General features: G+C 43.2%; 1 protein-coding gene across 12 annotated transcripts; it reads right to left on the bottom strand.

Moving 5' to 3' along the window:
- Positions 1–5,000: 5,000 nt before the first annotated feature.
- LOC141647855 (uncharacterized) lies at positions 5,001–22,306 on the bottom strand. Of its 12 annotated transcripts, none has more exons than XM_074456211.1 (12): positions 22,159–22,306; positions 21,850–21,945; positions 10,831–10,939; positions 10,600–10,738; positions 10,448–10,498; positions 9,704–9,794; positions 9,198–9,494; positions 7,484–7,561; positions 7,119–7,174; positions 6,593–6,701; positions 6,048–6,128; positions 5,001–5,409 (listed from the first exon to the last, which is right to left on the bottom strand). In XM_074456211.1, the coding sequence occupies exons 7-10, from the start codon at positions 9,444–9,446 to the stop codon at positions 6,665–6,667; spliced, it is 420 nt and encodes a 139-aa protein (XP_074312312.1). In that variant the 5' UTR covers positions 9,447–9,494; positions 9,704–9,794; positions 10,448–10,498; positions 10,600–10,738; positions 10,831–10,939; positions 21,850–21,945; positions 22,159–22,306; the 3' UTR covers positions 5,001–5,409; positions 6,048–6,128; positions 6,593–6,664. The 12 variants fall into 12 exon arrangements, 7 of the variants coding, with proteins under 7 accessions (XP_074312312.1, XP_074312308.1, XP_074312311.1 ...); XM_074456207.1 differs by having other exon boundaries at positions 10,600–10,713; XM_074456210.1 differs by having other exon boundaries at positions 10,605–10,713.
- Between the last annotated feature and the right edge of the window lie 2,312 nt (positions 22,307–24,618).

Raw genomic sequence — 24,618 nt, 5'->3', positions numbered from 1 at the left:
TTATTCCTAATCTCGTACATATTAAATTATCCATTGCACAATTTTTTTAAATATCTAAAATAGACCTACAATAAAATTATGTAGGTCAAACAATATGTATTGCGTAAGACGGTGTTACACTATGAGACAATTTCATTAGGTAAAAAGACAACTTATTTTATACCATTAAATAAGTAAGACCGTCTTACACTAATATCGTAATATTTAATCTAAGGACGTTAAATAAAAATATTGACAAACATGTGCCAAGTGCCAACATAAAAAAATGGCATCGAAGAGGCACATTACAAAAAAAAAATGGCATCGAAGAGGCACATTATCCGGTGGGTTGTATTTAAGCATTAAATACTTTTCAATTTGGGTATTAATTTAGGAATTAAGAACTAAAATACACATTAACCAATACAATTAATGCATATATTAAGAATTCATTTCCTCTTTTAGTTTCTTAAATACAACCCATAACCCAATGGGTTATATTTATCATTACCCTTGAAATAATATATACCAAAAAAACAACAATTGAAATAAAGGCAAAACATAATAGAGCTCTTAATGACTACCAAACCCAGCCCTCACAAACATGAGCATAAAAAAGCCAGAAGTGAAGAGCATGAGTGATTGACTTAATGTCATTATCAATTAATTTATCAACCTCGCAAAAACAAAGATATGCCTAAATTTGGGTGTAGTTAATCGGATAGAGTATTGACGTATGTTCATTGCTCAATTAATCGGTCCCGGTGAGAATGGCAAAGAGAGTGCAAATAAAGGCCATTACAAAAAACGATTCTAACCAAATGTGTTTGGTGTGGTGGTTGCTCACCTCATCCCTTAACCACGAGGTCAGGGGTTCGATCCCTGCCAATAGGAATGGAGCAAACTCTTTGGCCAGCCGTTTACCTCTTCGTGAGAGCACGCGCGGCGAGGGGATTATACACTGTTGTCGACGGTGGACATCCCGGTTTACACCAAAAAAAACAAAAAACGATTCTAAATTATTAATCGGATAGATTATTAATGTGTGCCTTAAGACATACGTTAGAAAAACCGATTCTGAAATTGGCGTTTAGTATTTTGTGAAATGTGACTGATGGAGGGTGACTGCAGTTATTGTGGCAGTGCGTATTTATCTTGAAAAATATAATTTCCAAAGATAAACTAAATTTTCCATTGTATTGGATTAGCGTGTAATTTTAACTGACTTGTTCTTTTTCATATAATCAACGAATTAATTAAATGCAATTACTGATTTTTTATAGCTAATAACTACTGATTTATATGGAGTAATTAAGTTGTTAATTTTCCGAAAATCATGTTGCGTAATCAACTCAAATTTGGAAGGAATCATGTGTTATATTTCATTAAATATAAATTTGGAATATTCTATTCTTGATGCCATATTATGTGCTTTATTTAGTTTACTTTTACTCTGTTTTGATTTTTTTATCAAGCCACTCTCTATGGCTCTATATACGTGCCACATCAGATGGAGATGAAATTTTGAGATGCCACATCAACTAATTTGGCTACTGCTTTAAAGAAATATATGTTGATACTAATCTGGTAGTCCGGTGTATGGAGGAACCCAGTTTTAGTAATAATAATCATTGCTTGGCAAAACAATTCATGTACAATGCAAGCTCGACATTAGGAATTTAGGATGCTATTTGTCAACTTGTGTAACAGTGTGCTCTTTCAATTTTTTTTTTCGTCTTATTTGTCAACTCTAATTGGGTCTTGGTCAAATCTAATTCGAACATGATTGCGCTACATTCTTCTTGTACCTTTCCTATTTCTATCACCATATCTCGGTTTTCCATCTTGCAAGAAGAGAGTCGATCTTCTAGATCTTTTACATTCTTGTTCCATAATTCAAGCCTTGCCTTATCGGTATATCCAACAGTAATGTTCTGAAAGTAATTTTTATTCAAGTAGATCAATACTCATAATATATTACAGAGAACGGCTAAAACAAATTCAGGACAAAAATAAGACACGTTTAGTAGTGTTGGTAAATGATAGTAGTGTTTTGTGTCGGTTTAAGAGGGTGATTTTATCACCCTCGTGTCTTTTAATATGGGTCTTTAAGTGTGCTTTTCCTAATACTAGTTGGTTGCACGGCGCGCGATGCGCGCCGTCCCCCAAGTTATTTTAATCGTTTACTTTTCAAATGCGTAGTAACGAATCTTGATTGGTTTGGTTTTCTATACATTTTGAGTGGTGATCACAATGAAATTCTTGTCGTTATAATTTTTTGGTTGTTCGAATCGATTGCAAAAAAAGTCACATTCGTAAATATTTCGTATCTAACATTGTTAGGAACATGAATATACGATCTGGTTCGGTTGTTTGTACACGTTGAGTGTCGATCACAATGAAACACTTGTCATTATATTATTTTGATGGTTGAATCAATTGCAAAGAAAATTATAACCTTTCGTAAATAATTTGTATTTAGTTTTGTTGGGAGTATGAATATCCGAATATAACTACACTTTTTGCTTAGATGATTAATTGTTAAAGAACGCAATTACATGGAATACATAAGACATTAGTATTATATTGTACTTTGCGAAGTAACGTAAACATCACATCTTCTCCTCCCCGTCCTCCTCATACTAATCGCTCTTTTCCCCTTAGCCCTCCTTAATCCTCTCTTCCTTCTCCTTTTCCCCAACCTTCCTCACCCACTACTTCGTCATCCTTTTTATCTGCCTCTTTTCTCTTAAACGCCGTCGCATCCTAAATTACCTTCTCTTCTTCAACCTTGTAGTCCTCCTTCCCTTTCCCCTTTCCCCTTCCCTATACCTTCTATGTTTCCCTATCCTCCTCTTATGTATTCTTTATTTCCTCTTCTCCTCTACTTGCGCTCATATTACTTCTCCCATTTTTCCAAGCACTCCTCCTCCATATCTTTCACTTTCTCCTCCCCATTCCTCCTCTTTCCCTTTTCTCTTATCGTCGCATCCTTTCATTTTCCCCTCTCTACCTCCTCTTTTTTTACCCTTACTCTCTTTCTCGACCTTCATACCTTTCCCTTTCCCCTTCCTCCTCCTTTCTCTTCTTCTCCTACTATTTGTCCGCCTACCCTTACCCTTACCCTTACCCCCTTCCTCCTTTTCTAATTTATTCCTCTACCTATCCCCCTCTTCCGCCTCTTACCCTTTCTCCTTTCTCTTTATCATTGCCGCCTCATTCTCCTCCGCCTTTTTATCAGCCTACTTATCCCCTTTCCTATTCGCCCCCCTTCTATTATTGTGGCTCCCTGCCTTCTCTTGTGTCTCCTCCGTCAGTTTTCCTATGCTTCTTCCAAGAAAATGACATTTTGATTAAGAATGTCTCTATTAACTAATAGAGTAGTGAAAAGGAAACTTGATAGGTTTAATACATTTAAATTTTTTTGTCAAGTTTTTTTCTATTTATTTTAATTCTTCATTTTAATCATTTCTCTTCCTATTACTACTCCTAGTCCTCCACCTCTTTCTCCTCATACTACTCGCCCTTCCCTCCTCACCCCTTCTTACTCCTCCTCTTTTCCCAATCCATCTCTCCCTCACAGTTTATCCTTTTTCTCTTCAACATTTTTGAGCCCTCAAACACCTCATATCCTCCTCAATTTTCTACTCATACTATTCGACATTCTCCCCTTACCCTTCCTATTTCTCCTCCACCTCTTTCCCCGCGTTCATCTCCCTCGCTACCTCCCCCGTCCTTCTATTTTTCTCCCTTTTCTCTCCAACGTCGTCGCATACTCGCATCCTAAAAGCTCCCTTTTTTCATCAGCGTGGTCCTTATCCGTAACTCTCCCCTTCCTTCTCCCATATACCTTCCATGCCCCCATCCTCTTATATATCCTCTATTTACCCTCGTCACCCACTTGTTGTCATACTGTTATCCCTCCCATTTTTCCTCGTACCACTCCTCCATATATTCTTGTTTCTCCTCCCTTCCTCTTTTTCTTTCTTTTTATCGTTCACATCCTTCTATTTCCCTCTCTCTACCTCCTATTTCCCCTTTTTTTCTCTTTCTCAACCTACGTCTCTTTCCCCCATCCGTATTCTCCTTCTTTCTCTTCTCCTTATACTATTTGTCCTACCCTCCTTAGCTCTTCCCCTTTCTCTTTCCCTCATTCTCTTCTTTCCCCCTCTATTTTCTCTTTTAACGTGGCGCCTCCTAATCCTATCCTCTCTCCCTTTCCCCTTCTAGCTCACATTAATTTTTTCGCCGTCAATCATGTTCCAGATTCTGATTCATTAATTTTAGAGACGTCCTCGCCTCCTCAACCACCTCCTTCTCCCCCCTCTTTCACCTTCACTTTCTCTCATAGGACTCCTCCTACACTCTGTCCTCGAACTTTTCGTTTTATCTTTCCTTTCCTCTTTCTCCTCCTCATCCCTTCATCTCTCCCTTTCCCTTTTAGCTCACATTATTTTTTCACCGTCAATCAGGTTCCAGACTCTGATTCATTAATGTGGAGCTACATTTACTGGTAACAAAAATTGTATGAACCTGAATACACTGAACGTCACATACGTGCAATGTAGAAGGATATATAAATGATACATTCACTTCATTGTTTTTTTCGTTCTCGACATTCTCGGGCTTTGGATGTGACGAAATATAGCTAAAAAACCCAACAACGCTAGTTCGTTTTGCGGCCTCCAACACAATTATCAAAGCAATTTTCATCATGATCTTTCAAAAACCCTCTTTGTGGTTTCAACATTATATTATAAATATAGTAGTGCAAATAGAAGCTTCCATCGCCTTAAAAAATGATAGAAAACATGAAAGCTACTTTCACAATAGAAATAAAGTTATCATCCAAGATAATGATAAAAGAGCTTGCTTTAACGACTTTTGTTCCAGAAATGCTCACGAAAAGACCAAATATTAGGCTGAAGTACAAAGTAACAAAAGTTAAAGCACTAAAAAACTTAAGATGATATTCCATTATGGTGAACTGCTCTACTATCAGAGAAAGATAGAGGACAAGGATAAACAAATACACGAAATACGCACAACCGTTTACCTGCATTGACACGCTGTGAACAAGTCCTAACAGTTTCATTGAGATGATCCAGACTAACATTAGCAAAGGGAGAAGATCATTCTAGCAAAAATTATGCATCATTGTCATAACTCTTCACTTAAAACAGACCAATCTCTTTCACATACACTGACAACGTAATAGCTTGAGTCATCTATTTCTTCTAGCACATGGAACACATTTCTCATCAGGAAAAGAAAAAAGTGTCATATGAAATTTAGTTTAGGACCAATAAAAACATCATGAAGAGCAGGAGCATCATTAGTGCCATCACCGATGATAGCAAAGATTTCACCCGCCTTTCATAGAGCTTGCACAAGCAACAATTTGTCATTTGGAGATGACCATCCCATAACCTGTAGGCAACCAAATATCAATGTTAGATTCTTTGATAGTCATGGACTCATGGTTGCCCTGAGGATTATTTACTTACTTAAAGGACGCAACTTAATTATGAAGAAAATTGTTAAAATTTAGAGAGTCCCCTTTTGTTAAGCGCACCGAGCTCGGGGCGGACCTAAGAAATTTGCTTTATTTTAAGACCAATGTAATCGTCTTTTTCAAGGTTGTGTTATTCGACATCATTGGCTAGTTGACCCAACAGGGTTCTACGGTGTAATGGAGACACATTTAGTGGTTTGCGTATGCCCAATCTAATTCACCAATACAATAGTTTCAGTCGCCAGTTTGCCCAGACCTACTTTAATTGAAGACCTACCCTTAGCTCATTAACTTAATGAAGACCTACCTCATTTGATTCTCAAATGGAATCAAATGGACCATTGTCACTCTACTGATTAGGTATCGTAAACCTGTCTCTTATGGGAATTTATGAAAAGGATACGTAAAATGCTTTATTGGGATCATTTATTAATAATAATATAATTCTAAACTTCTAATATATTGAGCCATCAGATGAAAACATAAAGTTATGCACATGTGTAATGTTGGAATGCACATCAAAATATAGATTAGAAAAGGGCCGACAACATACATCCTATGCGTCCTTATAACAACATTTGAGTGATAAACATCAACCAACTTCTAATCCTCTCCCAAGTATTCAGCTAATGAACTGCATATGCAAATGAATATACAACAAGTACTCAGCTTAACCCATTATATTCTCACATTTGACTTTGAAAGCCAAACAGCGGCATATAATGTCAACTTTGATAAACATTACTCATGCTGCAAAATGAAATTAAAAAGTAAAGTGTGTTCTTTAAAAAAAAAAATTCTCACATAAAACCCACTTTCCGTGTCCCGGCTTATAAAAGCTAAAGCTTTAAGCTAGACTGTTGAATCACCCTAAGTCACATTGAACTTATATAATTTCTCCCCTAAATCTAACTACTTATTGTCATTCGAACGCTACTGTAATGCTACTCTCACACCTTTTAAAAGTAAGAGACTAAAAAACATTAGATCACTAAAAGTTTAAAGGTCCACTGCTATTGTCTAACATTTAAGTTTTAGCATTAGGTTCATCAACTACAAAACCATAATTCAGTATGAAAGTCACAGAGCACTTCGTATTTCAACAAGAAAAGCATTGAAGACTTCACTGGGCCTTTGTAGTTGAAAGCTCCATAAGATTTGCCTGATTCCTTAGCTTCCCAAATGGCTTCCCAAATAGTAGATCACGCTTGAAGACAAAGATAGATAAAACTTAATCAGACGGATGTAGGCATCGTACAATTGAAAGAGTAAAAGATAAATGACGTCGATTAGGAGAGAACACTCTACCATTCCTTGCATCCACTTTTGTACTCTTAGTATTTGTATTCCCAAAATTAAATGTGAAATAACCTTATAAACCGCTTTTGTTTATATCAAGTGACTTAGATTGAATAAACTTCTTTATGAATATGGGATTCACTATGCCATATCAGTGGCTATCACTGCAATACTCCATGGATGGCTATCAGTGCAATAATCCACTTTTATTTTCTCAATAAAGAATGCATAGAATTATCTAGTGTGGTGATAGGCTCACGGAGGAAGAAGACTCTAGCTGCAGTGATAGCCAACACCAACAAACACCTTTGATATGTCCATTTACCTTTTGCTCAACACAACCACCCCGACTTTTCTTCGCCAGTGCATCACTATCTCCACCTGCATAAGGGATAAACACTAAGTTACTCATCTGAGGTAAAGGAAAATAAACACCAAACTGGTTGACATATTTTTTTTGCAAGGTAAACTGACATTCAATGCAATTATCAGCTTCATTATGGGTTAAATGGGAACATTGTTATTGTGCTGTTAATCGTTTAAACAGGGTGTGGATGTATAAATTTGACCCACAGACGGTGTCTGTGGGGATATAGGAGGGTGTATGAGGCTGGAGTTATGTAATGACACAGCTCAAACAATATCTATTGTACTAAAACTTTGCTTTCAGGTGGTAGCCTTGGAACTCACATATTGCAAAGTTGAAAGCAATGATCGGATATTTCCTTCCTTTCCTTTCGACCACTGTAACACTTTAGTTTCATAACCCTGAAAGTCAAGTGCCATACCGTACATCATCATCAGAAGATGCGATGTTTAATTGGGCAGAATCCTTGAGGTTTTCCGCGTTTGATTCTGCTATCAAAGACAGACAAAAGCTTGAGCATGATAGAAGAGGGAAAAGGGGATAGATAAAATACCTAAGAGATGCAGCAAGATCTCTCAAAGATGCACAATCCAAAGAAAATAAACAAAATACTTAACCCGCATCGTTGCTGTGTCTCGATGACCTCCCCACAGTCACATCAACACCACTGGCACGGTGGCACCCAACCTTTAAAAAGTGAAAAATTAAAAATCATACCAAACAATTTCAAATAAACACAACTGCAGCTAAATCAGCGAGATGCCAGCATATTCGTCATCATACTCATCCTCCCAGATCACCACCATTGGCACCATATAAAATAAAAATCAAGAAAAGGTTCATGTTATCATACTCATCCTCTCAGTATGAGCTTTATGTTTACAAACTGTCCATCTCCCTTTTTCACAGGTTCACCTAATGAACCACCCACCACAACTGAAACAAAATAGGGAGAAACGACATTCTAACATCAAATAGATGCACGTGTTGTACAATAAGCTAAAAAATCTTAATAGAATGAGTAAATTAAAACAACCTAACAGCTATCGGAAAGGAAGCATATTTTGGGGAAGAAAAAAGAGCTTTTTTTTTTCATGTGATTCTGAGAACTAAGACGACAGCATAGTTGTTAGCCGCCACCGCAAGCTTGAAATCGAACAAGAGAAATTGACAAAAACATAAGGAGGGATATACAACCATTCATTTTCCAATTTTTGTACTGGAATATTGAAGGATGTGTTAGACACACAATCATTCAACCACCTAGCTACGATTGGCATTAGCCCACTTAGCTGCACATACATAAGCTTTTATAACCAGAAGCACTCAACATATTGCAAAACGCAAATTCTCATAGATGTCTCAATCAAACCCTTGAATTACTAAGCTCGAATAAACCACCATAGTTATTAAAATCAACTCTTGACTTTATTGCATCTCTAAAACACCATGACCGTAGCAACTCAACCAGGCTCTTAAACCTTAATGCTGTGTAACCATCACTTGCGACACCGTCTACACAATAACATAAAATTTCGATGTACCTCAAAGATGTTCATCTACTTTCTATAATAACTAACTTAACAAACCATGAAGAATTAGAAAGCCATATCCCCTTAATATTGTAATAAGGCCTATAAAGTTCATCTATACCTAAAATAAGAATTGATCATCCTTAAGACTGTAATCTTACAACATAATCTAATCTATACCTAAGATGCTCATACTGTTTATCCCTAAAAAAGACGCATAATCACAAATCCAAGCTCATTAACACATAAAAGCTCACAATCTCCCGAAAAATACGGTCACGCGACTTCGAACCGACTCGAGGCGCCTTTTTTGAGTGATGTAATCGAAGTAAAGGCAAAGGAAAGTCCATGCCACAACCAATTTAGTACATTACATTGCTTTATAAACCAATCTGCAAAATAGCTCATTGACCTGTTTTAAATAGACTGCAACAAGCTTTAATACCTCGATTTGAGAAACACTCTCCTATTTCCATTCTTTTAATAAAAATGTGATAGTAGTTACCTGAGCAGAGCCTAATCCAAAGACATACTTCTTCATGGAGCTTAGTCTTTCAACGGAGAGCTGACAAAAGAACCATGTTTTGAGAATTTGTGTCCTATTACTGCAGTTATTCAGTATTAATAATATAACAACTTTCAGTGTTTTCAAGATTTGTATGCACCTCAAGACGAATATTAAATAGCAAGAAGACAACACCAAATTCAGCAATCGCCTTAGTACCATGAACATGGCGTATGATGGAAAGGCCATAAGGGCCAATCAAAATGCCAGCAGCCAAATAGCCAAGCAGAGGACTTCCTGAAGAAAAGGAGAGCAAGAAAAAGAAATTAAAAGATAGAAAGCACTGGAATTGAATAATCAACACTTCTAGAAATACAGCTCGAGTATGGAGTGCTAAAACCCAACACCATCCAAAACATTCCCTGGATATGTTTCTTTGCAGTAGGATACAGATTTCACATTCATACATTTTGAATTAAGGAGTTATATAAGCATTTAGCTGTTACCTCCAGGAAGTTTCTGGAAAATAGGTACAAATATCACACTTGCCAGCAACAACCACAACAAATCAAACAAGGATGCTTCTTCTTCATTTATCTGTGTAAGAACAGGAAAAAAAGAAAGAAAGAGCAGTGAGCAACCATCAGATACAAAACAGGTAACCTTGATAACTCGATTGTGCAGCGGTTTAAGAAAAACAAAATCAGCTGAAATTGATCACTAAACTTAATCCAAACCTACACCAATAACCAGTTAAAAAACAAACAATTCATCACCCAAACATTCAAAGCAAATCACCAACCCAAATAATTTTTAAAAAAAGACAAATTAAAATTAAAACTAACCTGAAGAGGATTGGGGAGATTTATGTAGCGGGAATACGTGAAGAATCATAAGAACAAAAAGATTCAAGCATCGCCATGGTGTTTTCTTCAACTAAAGATAAATTTATACACCAAAGTGGTTTAAATTTTACTCTAATTTCACCTACTTATTCACTATAAGTAATAATGTCATCCATACAGAAGGAGCAATCAGACATCTAAAAGGAGAAAATAATACCCATCTACCCTAATATAGAATTTGCGTGCAATTTGCAGAAATGAAGTAAAGATAAGAGGTTTGTTATATTAAATAGCAGCAAGAGGAATTAAATTGAAGCGAGAAAGTGAGTGTGATTGTGAAGAGTGAGTAGGAAAGTAAAGAAGGTAAAATTGGAATGGAGGGAGAGGACTGTGAGCAGAAGATACCTTGTTCACAACAGCCAATTCGTCTGTTGCTGCGTTTTCCACTGATATAGTCTGCCACACAAACAAACACACAGAAACAATCAAATAATAAAGCAACGACAAACGCGAAACCTATCAGCAGTCGAATGTAATTCCATGCAGAAGGTCAAAACCTAACATATCACAACAGCTTGGGCAGACAGGATGGTTGTTAGCACCAGGTACGATGTGGGGTGGTACGTATATCCAGACCAGCTAGCACCTCAACACTTGAAAGTTGCCATGACCTGCCAAAAGCGTAACTTTCCCAATCTTAAATGTATGAGGGAAAGAGTCATGTTCAATCAATGACTATCAAGTCAAAAATAACTGTGATTAACACAACAAAAGTGTGAGGTTCTTACCATTATAAATCCTGTCATGCCAAACATAGGAGACCCAACCTGAATAATCAAGAAACGACAACCGTTACGTCACGCGAGTGAACCCCAACCACGCACCAAAATATTCTAACTGTCAACCAAGCATCGTAAACCATAACCCACCCATTAGATTACGAAAATTTCCAATTTAAATCCAAGTAAACTACAGAAAACATAAACGTGATTGTATAAAGGTACGTCCATACTCTAATCCTAAACCAATAGTGATTCCGCCCAAAACATCAAAACCCTAATAAGCACCAATCTTGATGGGGCATATTCTGCACCCGCTGACCGAGTCAACATATTGAGCAAGGTCAAAGATATCGACAGCAAGTCAACACCTTGGACAGCCTAACCGACGCAGCCTGTCGGCCTGTCACTTGGGTCCCGGCTAGGACAACTAGCCAGCCGGGATACACATCCGCGTACTCACATCCAAGACCCCTCGGCATGGAGTCAACAGGGCCCGCCGGCCTGCCATGGGTCCATCGGTCGAGGGTAGAACAGTCTTTCCACCTGCTAGCCACTTGGCCACTTGGCCACTACGTGACAAAAGGTGAAAGTCTATAAATACTCCACTTCTCTCAACGAGAAGGGGATCCGCAAATAATCAATTAAACATATTAATCTGGTATAAACTCCCTTATCTCTCTACAATATACTTTGCCAAGTATCACACAACTTAATCCCTTTAAGTTTACTGACTTGAGCGTCGGAGTGAGTACGCTCGGTACAAAGCCGAGCCCTCAGTTTGTTCATTGTTTCAGGAGAGGCCGAAAGAAAGAGTCAAGCAAAGTCATCATTCTACAAAGCTTACGTGGTAACAACACTGCTCCGTAATCACACCCGGAACAATTGGCGCCGTCTGTGGGGAAGACATACTAAAAGCTAGTCAAATCCCTTACAAAACACAAAACAAAACCCACCCAACAAGCTAAGAAGATGTCAAAACAACAAGAAGTAGTAGTGAGTGACGAAACTGCATTCTACCAGGATGACACCGTCCATAATTCTGAGATCGGGCAGTCCCCCACCGGCCGTGTAATTAAACCGGCGTACGGGATGCCGATAATACCAGAAACACCGCTGCCTGCCGGCCAAGTCACTATCATGGGACATGTGGTCGATGCAGCCAAACTGAAACTATTCCTGGACCTAATGGGTAGCACGCCGCTAACCCCCGTCGCAACGACGGTTACAGCAGCGCACCCAAAGGTGACCAGGGCCCCGAAGGTGACTCCGAACAACCTGTCCGGAGCAATGCAAGAGGTTGGGCGTACCAAAACGCCAGCGGTGCCCGTGTTGTCAGTGGCAGACCAAAGTCCTTCCCACACTCGCGGAAGGACAGCGTCGCCGCGGCGACAACGAGGCCACCCCCGAAGAAGTGAAGAAAGAAGCCCGACTTTCCAAAGTCGGACAACAAGAAGCCCTTCCCGACAGAGGGAGGCAAGCCGGACTAGAGGTGCGAGGAGCCGATCGCCGCGTGTCATTAGACACATGGTCAGACAGCCCCTCAATGCCTATGTCCTCAACGTCACGGTGCCAACTAAATTAAAGCTGCCAGCCATATCATACAAAGGGGATAGCGACCCCACCGACCATGCCGAGGCTTTCGAGTCGTACATGTCGGTGTAGGAGCAACCCGATGAGGTGTGGTGCCGAGTCTTCCCAACGACTCTCCACGGCATGGCTCAGAGTTGGTACAAGGGGCTACCCAATGGCTCGGTATACTGCTATGCCGACCTGAGAGATAGCTTCATAGCCCAGTACTCTTGCAACAAGCGAAGGGCCGTGGAGACATCAGATCTCCTGACTATCCGACAGGGGGAGGACGAGTCCCTCCGGAGCTACGTCAAGAGATTTGACGCTAAGGTTTAGCAGATCCGAGAGCCGAATATCGAATCGGCGGCCTTCGCGACGATGAAAGGCCTACCGAGAGGCGATTTCAAAAATGAGCTCATCAAGTGTGAAGACCTCAACCGGACTCCGCCGAAAGATGGCCGACCGAGCCATCAAGGTGGAGGATTATCACAAGACTGGTAAGCCACGGCAAGTGGCTCCCGAGAGGAGCAAGCGGCACGGGATAACAGAGATGAAGGACGCCGTGACAATAATAGGTCACGACCCGAGAAATTTAATAAAAGATGAGAACTCGGCGGGCGCGGGGAGTTCGGGACCATACACCCCGGCGGTGCGGCATCTCACCCCCCAGCTAAATCACCGGCCGAGGTCTTCGCCATAAGCAAAAATGAAGGGCAGAAGTGGGCAAGACCCCCCAAGACAAAGGCGGAAGGCGACGCAAACCAATTTTGCGATTACCACGGCCACCCCGCCATAAGACCGACAAAAGCGTCGGCATTTGAAGAACGCCATCGAGGAGCTTATCCGAAAGGGGGCCCTCAGCAAGTACGTAGCTAGAGGCCCGAAACGAGCTCCGACGGGCGAATAGGAAATCGGTATTCCGGAGGATGGGAGTGATCCGGTGGTTACGGAGGAGACGAGAACGGAGGGTCAGCTAATGGGCACAAACGGCACCTAAATGAGCTTTACCAAGCCATCAACTTTATGCCCACCACAGCGATCCCCGCTTCCACCGTCCCCGATATAACCATCCGAAGGAAAGACTACGAAGGAGTCGTAGCCCCACACAGCGAGCCGCTGGTAGTCCACCTGGACATATCCAACCACTTGGTTAAGAGGTGCCTAATTGATACAGGCGCCTACACCAACATCATGTTCAGGGAATGCTTCCTCAATCTCGGTCTGAAGATTGAGGACCTGAGCCCCTGCACCAACCCACTATCCAGCTTCTCAGGGGCCGGCCTGGTACCCCTGGGATCAATCAGGTTGCCGGTGATGTTCGGCCAAGACGATGCGGCCAAGAATGTTTTATCTGAGTTCGTGGTCATTGATGGCTCGTCCGCCTACAATGTTCTGATAGGTCGGGTTACTTTGAGCGAGGCCGACGCTGTAATGTCCATCCGGGCCCTGACATTGATGTATGTCTCGGACCGGGGGGAGGCACAAAAGCTCGTCTCAAAGGACGAGAAAGACGAAGTTGTCAATGTCCAAATATCTGCCAGAGGGTGTAACATGCAATCCCTCAAAGTGGCAAGGAAATCAGAGAAGGGGAAGAGCCCATCCTTACGACAGGAGGGTGATCCGATGAGCACCAACAGCGTCAGCATGGTGGAGGGGGCCGAGACCGAACAAATAGAAATTGACCCAGGACGCACCGTAACTGTCGGTGTCGGCCTGGAGCCAAAGTTCAGAGCCGACCTCCTGGACCTGCTAAGGAAGAACAAAGACGTCTTCGCGTACTCAGCCGCCGAGATGCCAGGCGTGAGCCGAGAGGTGATCGTTCACAAGCTGAACGTGCTCTCCAACGCTCGCCCTGTCAAGCAGAAGATGAGGAACTCCTCGGCCGAGAAAGACGAGGCCATCAAGGCCGAGGTAGATAAATTATTAGAGGCAAGCTTTATCATGCCTTGTACTTACCCTGAATGGCTAGCAAATGTTGTAATGGTAAAGAAGTCATCAGGGGGGTGGAAGATGTGTGTTGATTTTACAAATCTTAATAAAGCATGCCCTAAAGATTGCTATCCCTTGCCTCGAATAGATAGTTTAATAGACGCAACAAAGAGCTACACCATGCCGAGCCTCGCTCGACGCCTTCTCGGGTACCATCGGTATTCATGGCCTAAGAAGACATGCCTAAGTGCGCATTCATCACCATACACGGCACATACATGTATAAAATGATGCCGTTCGGTTTGAAAAACGCTGGCGCAACTTACACTAGGCTGGTGGACAAAGTGTTTCAAGATCAAAAAGGGCAAAACATCGAGGCTTACGTCGACGATGCTATTGTAAAAAGCAAGTCTGACAGCGAGCACTTGGCCGACTTGAGCGAAACATTTTGTTCACTAAGGAAATACAAGATGAAACTTAACGCAATGAAATACAACTTCGGTGTCCGGGCAGGTAAGTTCCTCGGCGTACTTGTCAGCGCCAGGGGAATTGATGCTAACCCAGAGAAGGTCCAAGCAATACTGGACCTACCGGAGCCGAGAAATCGAAAAGAGGTTATGATTCTGACCGGGAGGATGGCGGCTCTCGCCCGTTTTATCTCTCGGTCAGCCGACAAGAGCACCCCATTCTTCAAAGTGTTGAAGGGGAATAAAGACTTCAGCTGGGGGGGAGAACAAAGCACAGCTTTCAGGCAACTGAAAGCTCATCTTCAAATTCTCCCAACCCTGTCCAGGCCGATGCTGGGGGAGACGCTATATCTATACATAGCAGTTACCTCGGCCACGGTCGATCTTAGTGATCATCGAGAAGAAGACAAACAAAGAACACCCAATCTACTTTGTCAGCCATACATTGTTGCCCGCCGAAAGAAATTACCCACTGATTGAAAAAGCAGCCTTTGCTGTTGTCGTTGCCGCAAGGAAACTGAAACCTTACTTCGACGCACATCCTGTGACGGTCTTAACCGACCAACCATTGGAGAAAGCATTGGAAAAATTTAAGCAATCCGGCAGGCTCATCAAATGGGCAGTAGAGCTATCCGGCTTCGGCATTCAATACAAGCCGAGGCCCTCGATAAAGGGATAGGCACTTGCAGACTTCCTAGCCGAGTACACATATCAAGAAGAACCAAACCCCGGAGTATGGGAAGTATACACCGACGGGTCCTCCACGGCGAACAGCTCAGGAGCCGGCATCCTTATCATCAGCCCAAACGGGGACGAGTTTGAGTACGCCTTGAAATTTACCTTCTCGGCCTCAAACAACGAATCTGAATACGAGGCGGTGATAACTGGAGTCGAGCTAGCTAGAGCTGCCGGAGCAGAACACATTATGTTGAAGACAGACTCACTATTGGTTACTAACCAAATCAGAGGAGAGTATGAGGCTCGGGACGACGGGATGGTAAGATACCTGGAAAGGGTAACAGCTGACACAGCAAAATTGAAATCTTTCCAAATCCAATGCATTCCCAGGTCCGAGAACAACCGAGCCGACGCTCTCTCAAAACTTGCCAGTTCAAGCATCAAGAATGTCAGTCGAACCGTGCTGGTAGATATCAGGAATGCTAAAAGCATCACTGAGACCGTCGGCATGGTGGGCGACATCGAAGCCGAGACGACGTGGATGACTCCGATAATGAAATTCAAACTTACAAATGAGTTACCGGAGGACCGCAGTCTCTCCCAGAAGATAAGAAGGATCGCCGCAAGGTACTTGGTGTTCGAAAGAGAACTATACAGAAGGTCCGTGATAAGACCACTTTTGAAATGTGTCGGCCCAGCCGACGCGGAGCTTATACTGACAGAGATTCACGAAGGCATCTGTGGACATCACATGGGGGCAAGAACACTAGCCCATAAAGCTCTCCGAGCCGGCTACTTCTGGCCTACCATGCTTGAGGATTCCAGAGCTAAGACCAAGAAGTGTAAAAATTATCAGATGCATGCTCCGGTGATACATGCACCTTCCCGAGACCTGCAACCGGTGCTTAGTCCCCTTCCTTTTGCACAGTGGGGGATGGATTTATTGGGGCCATTTCCAACGGCCTCCGGAGGAAGAAAGTACCTAATCGTCGCCGTTGATTACTTCACCAAATGGGTAGAAGCTGTCGCGGTACCTGCCAAGACCACGGCGGCCGTAAGAAAGGTAATCTGGGAGAATATTATAACTCGTTTTGGGTTACCCAAAGTCATGGTATTTGACCATGGCCGAGAGTTTTGGAGTGACATGGTGATGAACTGGCTAGAAGAGCTCGGTATCAAGTTTGCATACTCCTCCGTCTGCCACCCTCAGAGCAACGGGCATGCGAAAGCGGCTAATAAAACAATCCTAAACGGGCTGAAAAAGAAAGTTGAAGATCTAAAGGGAAGGTGGGCTGATGAACTACCCGGCGTCCTATGGTCCCTTAGAACCACGGAGAAAGAAGCAACGGGATACAGTCCATTCCACCTGGTCTATGGGTCTGAAGTCGTCCTGCCAATTGAAGCATCGGTGCCGACATTCAGAAGGCAAACCTTTGACCCAGTCGAAAATGAGGAAGGCCTTAGAGTCTCCCTAGACCTGGTCGAAGAAAGCCGAGACATGGCACGGCTTAACTTGGCTGTATATCATAATCGAATGAGAAGAGCATACAACCGTAGGGTCCACAAAAGAGACTTAAGAGTAGGAGATCTAGTCCTAAGAAAGTCAGCCGCCACCAACAAAGAAAACATCAATGGCAAGATGACGGCCAACTAGGAAGGACCCTACAAAGTAGTTGAAGAAATGAGGCCGGGTACATACCGGCTGACAGACATGGAGGGAGTGCCTCTAATGCGCCACTGGAACACCGACAATCTTAGAAAATACTTTGTATAGCGGCGGAGGTGTCCAAGACCGTTGTGGGCACCCCAACGCTTGATTATATCTAAGGAAGAATGTTCCAAGTTTTCTATCAAAATGAAGTGTCCCTCCCATAGTCATACCAAGATATTTACAACAGCAGTCAAAACGTAAACTCAGTTGCCTCGGCCAAAGCCGGGAGTGACGAGGGAAACGTGACTTGCCCCACAACAGTTATCAACATGCTTAGGAACGTATAAGTACGGTTGAGAAACGCAAATCGGACGCCTCGGCCAGACCGAGAGTGAAAGAGGAAGCAATCAACACGTCTACAGATACGAACGCTGTCGAGCCGTTAACCCGATTGCCTCGGCCAGACCGAGAGTGACGGGGACACAACGACCGATACGCTAACATGTTCACAACGGTGGTTGGGATAGCAAATCTGACCGCCTCGGGCGGTGGAGGAAGCGACCGACACGCCAACATGTTTAAAAACGTTAAGTACAGTTGAGATACGCATTCTAACTGCCTCGGCCAAGCCGAAGGGAGAAACGAAAGAAGCGCTCAATTAATAACGTAAGAAGACAACTCAGATAAAAATGAGAAAAAGACCTCGGCCAAGCCAGAGGCAAAATAAACAAACTCTTATTAAAAATGTTTACAGGTAATACAAGAAAGAAGTCGACGGCCGTCCCCATAGGGATAGCCTAAACACTACCTACCAAAGTTTACAAAAAAGAAGGAACAACAAAAGGGTACAGACATAAGATATGAAGTGCCAAAAGATGGCAGGAAGAAAAGGCTTAATAGTTGGCCCCCGAACAGCTGAAGCTATCCAAGATGCCAGGTGAACCTTGTGACGACCGCCCGTCTCCCTATGCCTGTTGCTGCTCGCCACCGGCGACATCACCAGCATCATCTTTGGTGGGCGACCCATAAGCTGACTTGGCAGCTTCAGCTTCAGCTGCCTTTGCCCTCTCAGCTTCCTCCCTGGCCGCCTTCACCTTTTCAGCACGGGCCGCCTTCTCCGCGACCTCCTCTTTCTCCTTCTTCACCTTTGCCTCCTCCGCAGCCTTCGCCTCCGCAGCCTTCGCCTTATCATCGAGCTTAACATCAAACAGCTCGTCAAATTTTTGCCACGGGAAGGAGCCTTCAGGAAAGAGCTCTCCGATCACTTCCCTAGCGGCTTCTTCGGCCATGTCCCGGTATTGGGCGCACATGTTAGGGAGGACGACGCTTTGGAGCGTCTCAATGTCCTCCTCCCTCTGGGCGATGATAGCCCTCGTGTTCCGATGTGCCTTCGCCTGGGCCGAATACAGGGACTTCCATTCCTCCCTCTTCTCAACAGCAAAATCGAAGGCAGCCTGAAGCTTGTCACGCTCCTCCAGCAGCTTAGCGGCATCAGCCTCCACAGCCTCAACCTTGGCCCTCTCAGCAAGGACCGCCTTTTCAGCATCCTCCCTAAGTTTTCGCTCAGCAAGGACCGCCTTTTCAGCCTCGACCTTGGCCCTCTCGGCTTCCTTCTTCGCAGAAGCGAGCTCAAGCCTGAGTCGCTCAAGCTGTGGGGCAGCTTCGGCCATGACCTTTTCTTGCTCCATAATATGAGCACCGGCCATGTCAGCCCACTTCGCCAGCATCATCCTAATCTGGGCGGGGGAAGGCTTCGGGGAGGAGGAGACGACGGCGGCATTCTTATCACCCGTCCGCACAGCATCGCTTCTCGATTGCCGTTCGAGGGACCGTGCCGGCGGCGGTTGATCTACAAAAAACTCAGACAAAGCATCCATGTCAACGTTCATTGACATGTCAGAGAGCCTATCATCGGGAATGCCTAAAGAACCACCTAAATCCGAGCCATGGGTTAGATCCGTACCAGTCTGGACCTTCTTAAATGAAGGGCCGGCGGAGTCCTTCTTTTCCCCTGCCTCGGTGACGGTGGTAGCAGGCATCGGTTCTTTTCTCTTCTTTGATGGAGGAGGACCCTTCGCAACGGTGACCCCCTCATCGGTAATATCGACGACCACCACCAGCTCCTTCTGGACCATAGGGATTGAAGGCTGAGCGGAAGTTGACGCCGTCGCCGCCGTAGACGTTATCTTTGGTTTACGGCGCGGCACTTTATTGGCAACCCTCGCCTGGGCCGCCGTCGCATCTAGGGCCTTCAACTGCTGATCCATGAGGTCGTTTGGCGCCGGTCTGCGATCACGTGTCTCGGCCTTAGGATGCAAATCAATAACTTTTCCGTCCTTGCCGAGTCCCAACCTCTTGAGGGTATCCTCAGACAGATACGGGCCAAAACGGTCTGCAAAGGAAACGAAACAAGAGTTAAGTAAATGAAATAAATCAAAGTTCAAAAACAGAAACATTAAAAGCAGAGATGGGCCTCACACCGACCCCACTCACCCTGTTCGAGGGCCGGTATGAGGCCGACGTGGCAGAGCAGTTCATCCTGAAGAATGATCTGCGTCGGGGGCATCCATCCCTTCGGCATCCCATTCTTCTCAGCCTCAAACAGCTTCATTGCCCGTTTTTCGTCCTCATTAAGATGGACCCTGATGGCATCCATCTTAAGCTTACTCCGGGAGACATATTTCTCACGCTCCCCCCGACTCTCACACCGCAAATTGACACGGTGCTCAAAGGACCGGGGCAGTGGATAATCCTCCGGAACCTCGACGTACACCCACCGCGCCTTGCAGGAAGTAAGCTTAGAGACAGAGACGTAACCCGGCTCTGTCTGCACGCTGTACCACCCCGTGCCACCAGGGGTTGACGACCGAAGGTGATGAAGCCGGCGGAATAAGTTAACCGTTGGGGCCTCCTTTTTAAAGAGACAGAGCCACACAAAGCCAACTATAGTCCTAATGGCCAACGGATGCAGTTGAGCCACGACGACATTCATGGCTTTAATGATGGCCGCAACGTATCCATTCAGAGGAAACCGGAGCCCATACTCCAGGTGTCTGATGTACACGCCGATACAACCCTTGGGAGGGCAACAGACCGCTTGACCCTCCTTGGGGATAACAATCCTATACTCCCTGCCGAAGGAGAAATGATGTTCGAAAAATTCAGAACCAGAACAACTGGCGAACTTGTTGGTCCAAGCACGATCAGGACTGATCTTACAGGCGTCGCCGTGATCCAGGAGATACGGCCTCTCCTCATCGAAATGAGCCCTTTCAACATCATCACCGTCATCATCAACATCATCATCATCATCCGAGAAACCATCCAAATACTGATCGTCAACCTCAGGAGAAGGAGACCTAGGGCCCCCGGACCTTATCGGGATGGCGGCCAGTGCCTCCTCTTCATCAAGACGTGACGGGGAGCCCCCCGGCGCAGGATTACTAGGTCCAACATCAGCAGAAGACATGACAACGAATATTTAACAAGAAAAAAGATTGAAGAATTTGTTTGGTTACCTTGGAAGGAAATGTTACACCGAGTAACGCTTCGAGAAATTAGAAAGAGAAAGGAACTCTGCGAAAGAAAAACTAAGCAAGAGGAAATTTTTGAGAAAATGAAATTTGGAAGGCCAAAATAAGGGGGTAACTGCCCTATTTATAGAGCAAAGCCCACTCAATCGGACCAATCAGGGCAAAGCCCATGAAGCGTCAACCAATCAACGCCGAGCCACGTGTCGAGCATGCAGCCATGGAATGTCAATCGACAAACAGTTACAAAACTTCTTCAACACGCTCCTTGACAGAATACCAATCGACGTATCTTCTTCACCACGATCCTTGGTATCTACTTGCCAAACGTCCCGCTGTTCAACCGAGCTTGGCAGCACCGGCCGGGGGCATTCAAAAGCTCCGGCACTCTCAACCCCGGTCTCAGCCAGGGCCATTTTCTTTTCCACATCTGATGTCCATTACACATCCATGTGGAGGGGGGATATGATATGATACGGCCTGAGCAGAACCAAGCCGAGGAAGAAGAAGTCGGGGCAGAAATTTTTACTTGCGCAGAATACGCTCAACACTCATCGAAGGTCCATACCACGACATAGACTACGCTGGGGGCAAATTGATGGGGCATATTCTGCACCCGCTGACCGAGTCAACATATTGAGCAAGGTCAAAGATATCCACAGCAAGTCAACACCTTGGACAGCCTAACCGACGCAGCCTGTCGGCCTGTCACTTGGGTCCGGGCTAGGACAACTAGCCAGCCGGGATACACATCCGCGTAGTCACATCCAAGACCCCTCGGCATAGAGTCAACAGGGCCCGCCGGCCTGCCATGGGTCCATCGGCCGAGGGTAGAACAGTCTTTCCACCTGCTAGCCACTTGGCCACTACGTGACAAAAGGTGAAAGTCTATAAATACTCCACTTCTCTCAACGAGAAGGGGATCCGCAAATAATCAATTAAACATATTAATCTGGTATAAACTCCCTTATCTCTCTACAATATACTTTGCCAAGTATCACACAACTTAATCCCTTTAAGTTTACTGACTTGAGCGTCGGAGTGAGTACGCTCGGTACAAAGCCGAGCCCTCAGTTTGTTCATTGTTTCAGGAGAGGCCGAAAGGAAGAGTCAAGCAAAGTCATCATTCTACAAAGCTTACGTGGTAACAACACTGCTCCGTAATCACACCCGGAACAAATCTAATTAGATGAATACTCACCAGAAATCTGGGACGGCAAACCACTGCAGATAGTTCTCCCACAAACGGGAGCTCAAATAACATATATGCATTCTGTATGGATCTCAAATCCAAACCCTAACAAAAGAAATAATTACAAAAAGACTGAAATGCAAGTTCAATCGAAATCGAAAATAATACCCTAATTTTATGAAAAATGAAGACCCTTTTGACCAGAAATTAGACAACCAGTAAAAGATTTACCAAGTTCAAAATACATCATGTGATTTGTGAGCGATCCGTAAATTTGAAGTGAAAATTGAATCATAAAGGAGGTTAACTAAGGGGTACCTGAGACGGAACAAATAACAATTATTAATAAAGCAACATTCTTTGCTCATGATTTGTGAATGGAGAAAGCAACCTCACAAGAGATGGTTAAGGAAGGATATTAATGATGAAAAAGGAGAAAATAATTGAGTGAACGAAAGCCAGGGAGGAAAATGAGGAAAAGGGAGAGTGACACAGATGAAAAATGAATGGCTGAGAATGAAACAGACAAGAACGTAAGGAATGGACTGAAGATTGGGGAGGAGTGAAAGGCCCAAGACAGATTAGTAGTAGTAGAAGTTGTACCCGCCCAACAATTTGCAAACATAAATCCGAAAAAGAAGACAAACCTGCAAACAACCAAGCCCAAAAACCTGCCTCTGAGAACCAACGAAATGCAACAACCAAAATGCCAAAAAAGACACAAACCCAACCCAAGCCAATAAACTATAATATAATTTAACTATTCACTTTACTATTCATCACAATAGTAACTCCCCTTATCCTCTTTTATATAAGGGGAGGATTTGATAATCGGTTATGATGTGGCATCTTGTCCATTTTACCTCGGTTTTACAATTGACTTTGATGCACGCAACCCGAGGGTCAAGGAGAACCTTTCAACGGTCAAGACAAGGCACAAGCGGCTCACATGTGGCCTATTATCCAGCTGGGAGAAGTGAGGAGTGAAGATTAGAAGAAATGAGAACAATTGAAAAGATCAAGTATCTTGGAAATTAGAAGTCCAAAGTGCGAGCCCAGGCGCAGGCTGCGCAAACGAGGGGCGCAGCTACGCCCGATTGCGCAGGCAAGAAGATTTTAGGCGCAGCCTGGACAGCTCTGTTCTACGGGGATATCTAATCCTCTTTTGGGCTTCTTAAGTGGAAATCTTTTTAGGTTTTCGTGAAGCCCTATATATACCCAAGAGTTTGAAGACATGAAGACATCTTAGAACATCATATCATCTTATCTAATCTCATCATTTTAGAGTTTGAATCTTGTAATAATTTAGAAGACTTTTTTATACAAGTTTTAATCTTTCTTTGTATTTTGGGTTTATGAAGACTATGGAAGGCTAAATCCTTCTTTACTTGGTGTAGTCCATTTCAAGTCTTCAACTTTATCATTGTATTGACTCTCTACTCTCTAATCTTTCATTTATTTCAATTTCTAAGTTTGAATGCAATGATGAATGTTTTGTTGTAAGAAGTAATTACCCTTCTCTCTTTAATATTCATCTATTGCTTGATTGTTGCAAAGTTTCTTACTTTTGTGATAACTTTTTTAAGCATCTCATATTATTGTTATCTTGGCTTAGAGTAGCAATCTTTGTGAGTATAAATTGTTTATATCATTGGGTTTGTTGGCTTAGACATGCTCTTTTGATATCCCATGTACTTTCCTCTTAGTTGTGTTCTTCATGCTCTTGGCTACAATTCTTACATGGCTTAGTGTTGGAAATTGTAGTTTAAGTAGGATTATCATTGTTGGCTTAGATAGTGGTGATCAATTGCTTGAGGATTGTTGTTGGGTGAATGAATTTAGGGAGAAAAGAGTCATACTTTGAGAAAAGTTGAAGCTTGTAGGATTATATCAAGTTTTCATCTCATATTATTGTTGCTTGCATACCAAGTGTTTGTTACCTTGTTTGATAGGAAAAATCATATATCTTTTATTTTGTCACTTGTTTTCTCCATGCCAATTCTCCTTTTATGTGTCTCAATTGTTGTCCATTGTTAATATCCATAGTTTGTGCATAGTCTTGTACTTTGTCCATTGTCTTTAGTCTAATACAAGCTTTTAGTCTTAATCCCTTCTCTTGGGTTCGACCCTTACTTCCCTTTACTACTATTCTTATTGCATAGTGTAGACTGTAGAGTTAAGTTTGGTTTATAAATATCTAATTTGGTAGCTTAATTCTAGCATTTACGACACCTAGTATTTGGCTAATCATATTTTGGCGCCGTTGCCGGGGAAGGGCAACATAGCTAAAAGCTTGAGTTGTGAAATACATGTTTAGTTGTTTTTATCTTCTCTTTGTTGTTAGAAGTAAGTAGAAGTTCTAATTTATTTTGTGTAGTGTCAAGGTTTATGTTTAGTTCTCAACAAAGTGGTGAATCAACTCCCGTTGAAGAGGACTCATTCAGAGCATACTCTTGGTTGTTTACAAACCCGTGGTATCAAAGACAACCTAGGGAAACTCAAGTTGAAGAAGAACCACTTTCGGTAATTACCCCATTGAAGTAGAATATCCTGGAATAGCGAACGATAATAGAACCATTCGTGAGATAAGGTCAAGAAACTACGATGAACAACCATTATGCATCACATACCCTCCTTTGGGAGCAAATGCCAACTTTGAACTTAAGGGTTTCTTAATTCAAAACTTACCCAAATTTCATGGGCAAGCAGGAAATGATCCTAACCGGCAGTTATCGGAGTTTCACATGATGTGTGAAGGAGCCATCCCAAATGGAGTAA

Source organism: Silene latifolia, chromosome 3 (assembly GCF_048544455.1).
Source record: "Silene latifolia isolate original U9 population chromosome 3, ASM4854445v1, whole genome shotgun sequence".
Taxonomy (NCBI): domain Eukaryota; kingdom Viridiplantae; phylum Streptophyta; class Magnoliopsida; order Caryophyllales; family Caryophyllaceae; genus Silene; species Silene latifolia.
This window is presented reverse-complemented; position numbering and strand designations above follow the sequence as displayed.

What these genes read in the sequence shown, in the direction of transcription:
- LOC141647855 (XM_074456211.1), bottom strand. Translation starts at nt 9,446, where the DNA reads ATGGCCTTTCCATCATACGCCATGTTCATGGTACTAAGGCGATTGCTG. An exon ending in TTGGATTAGGCTCTGCTCAG is followed by an intron (nt 7,562 to 9,197) that starts GTAACTACTATC and finishes CTTGACTTTCAG; the next exon opens with GGTTATGAAACTAAAGTGTT. An exon ending in GTGGTTGTGTTGAGCAAAAG is followed by an intron (nt 6,702 to 7,118) that starts GTAAATGGACAT and finishes TTTGTCTTCAAG; the next exon opens with CGTGATCTACTATTTGGGAA.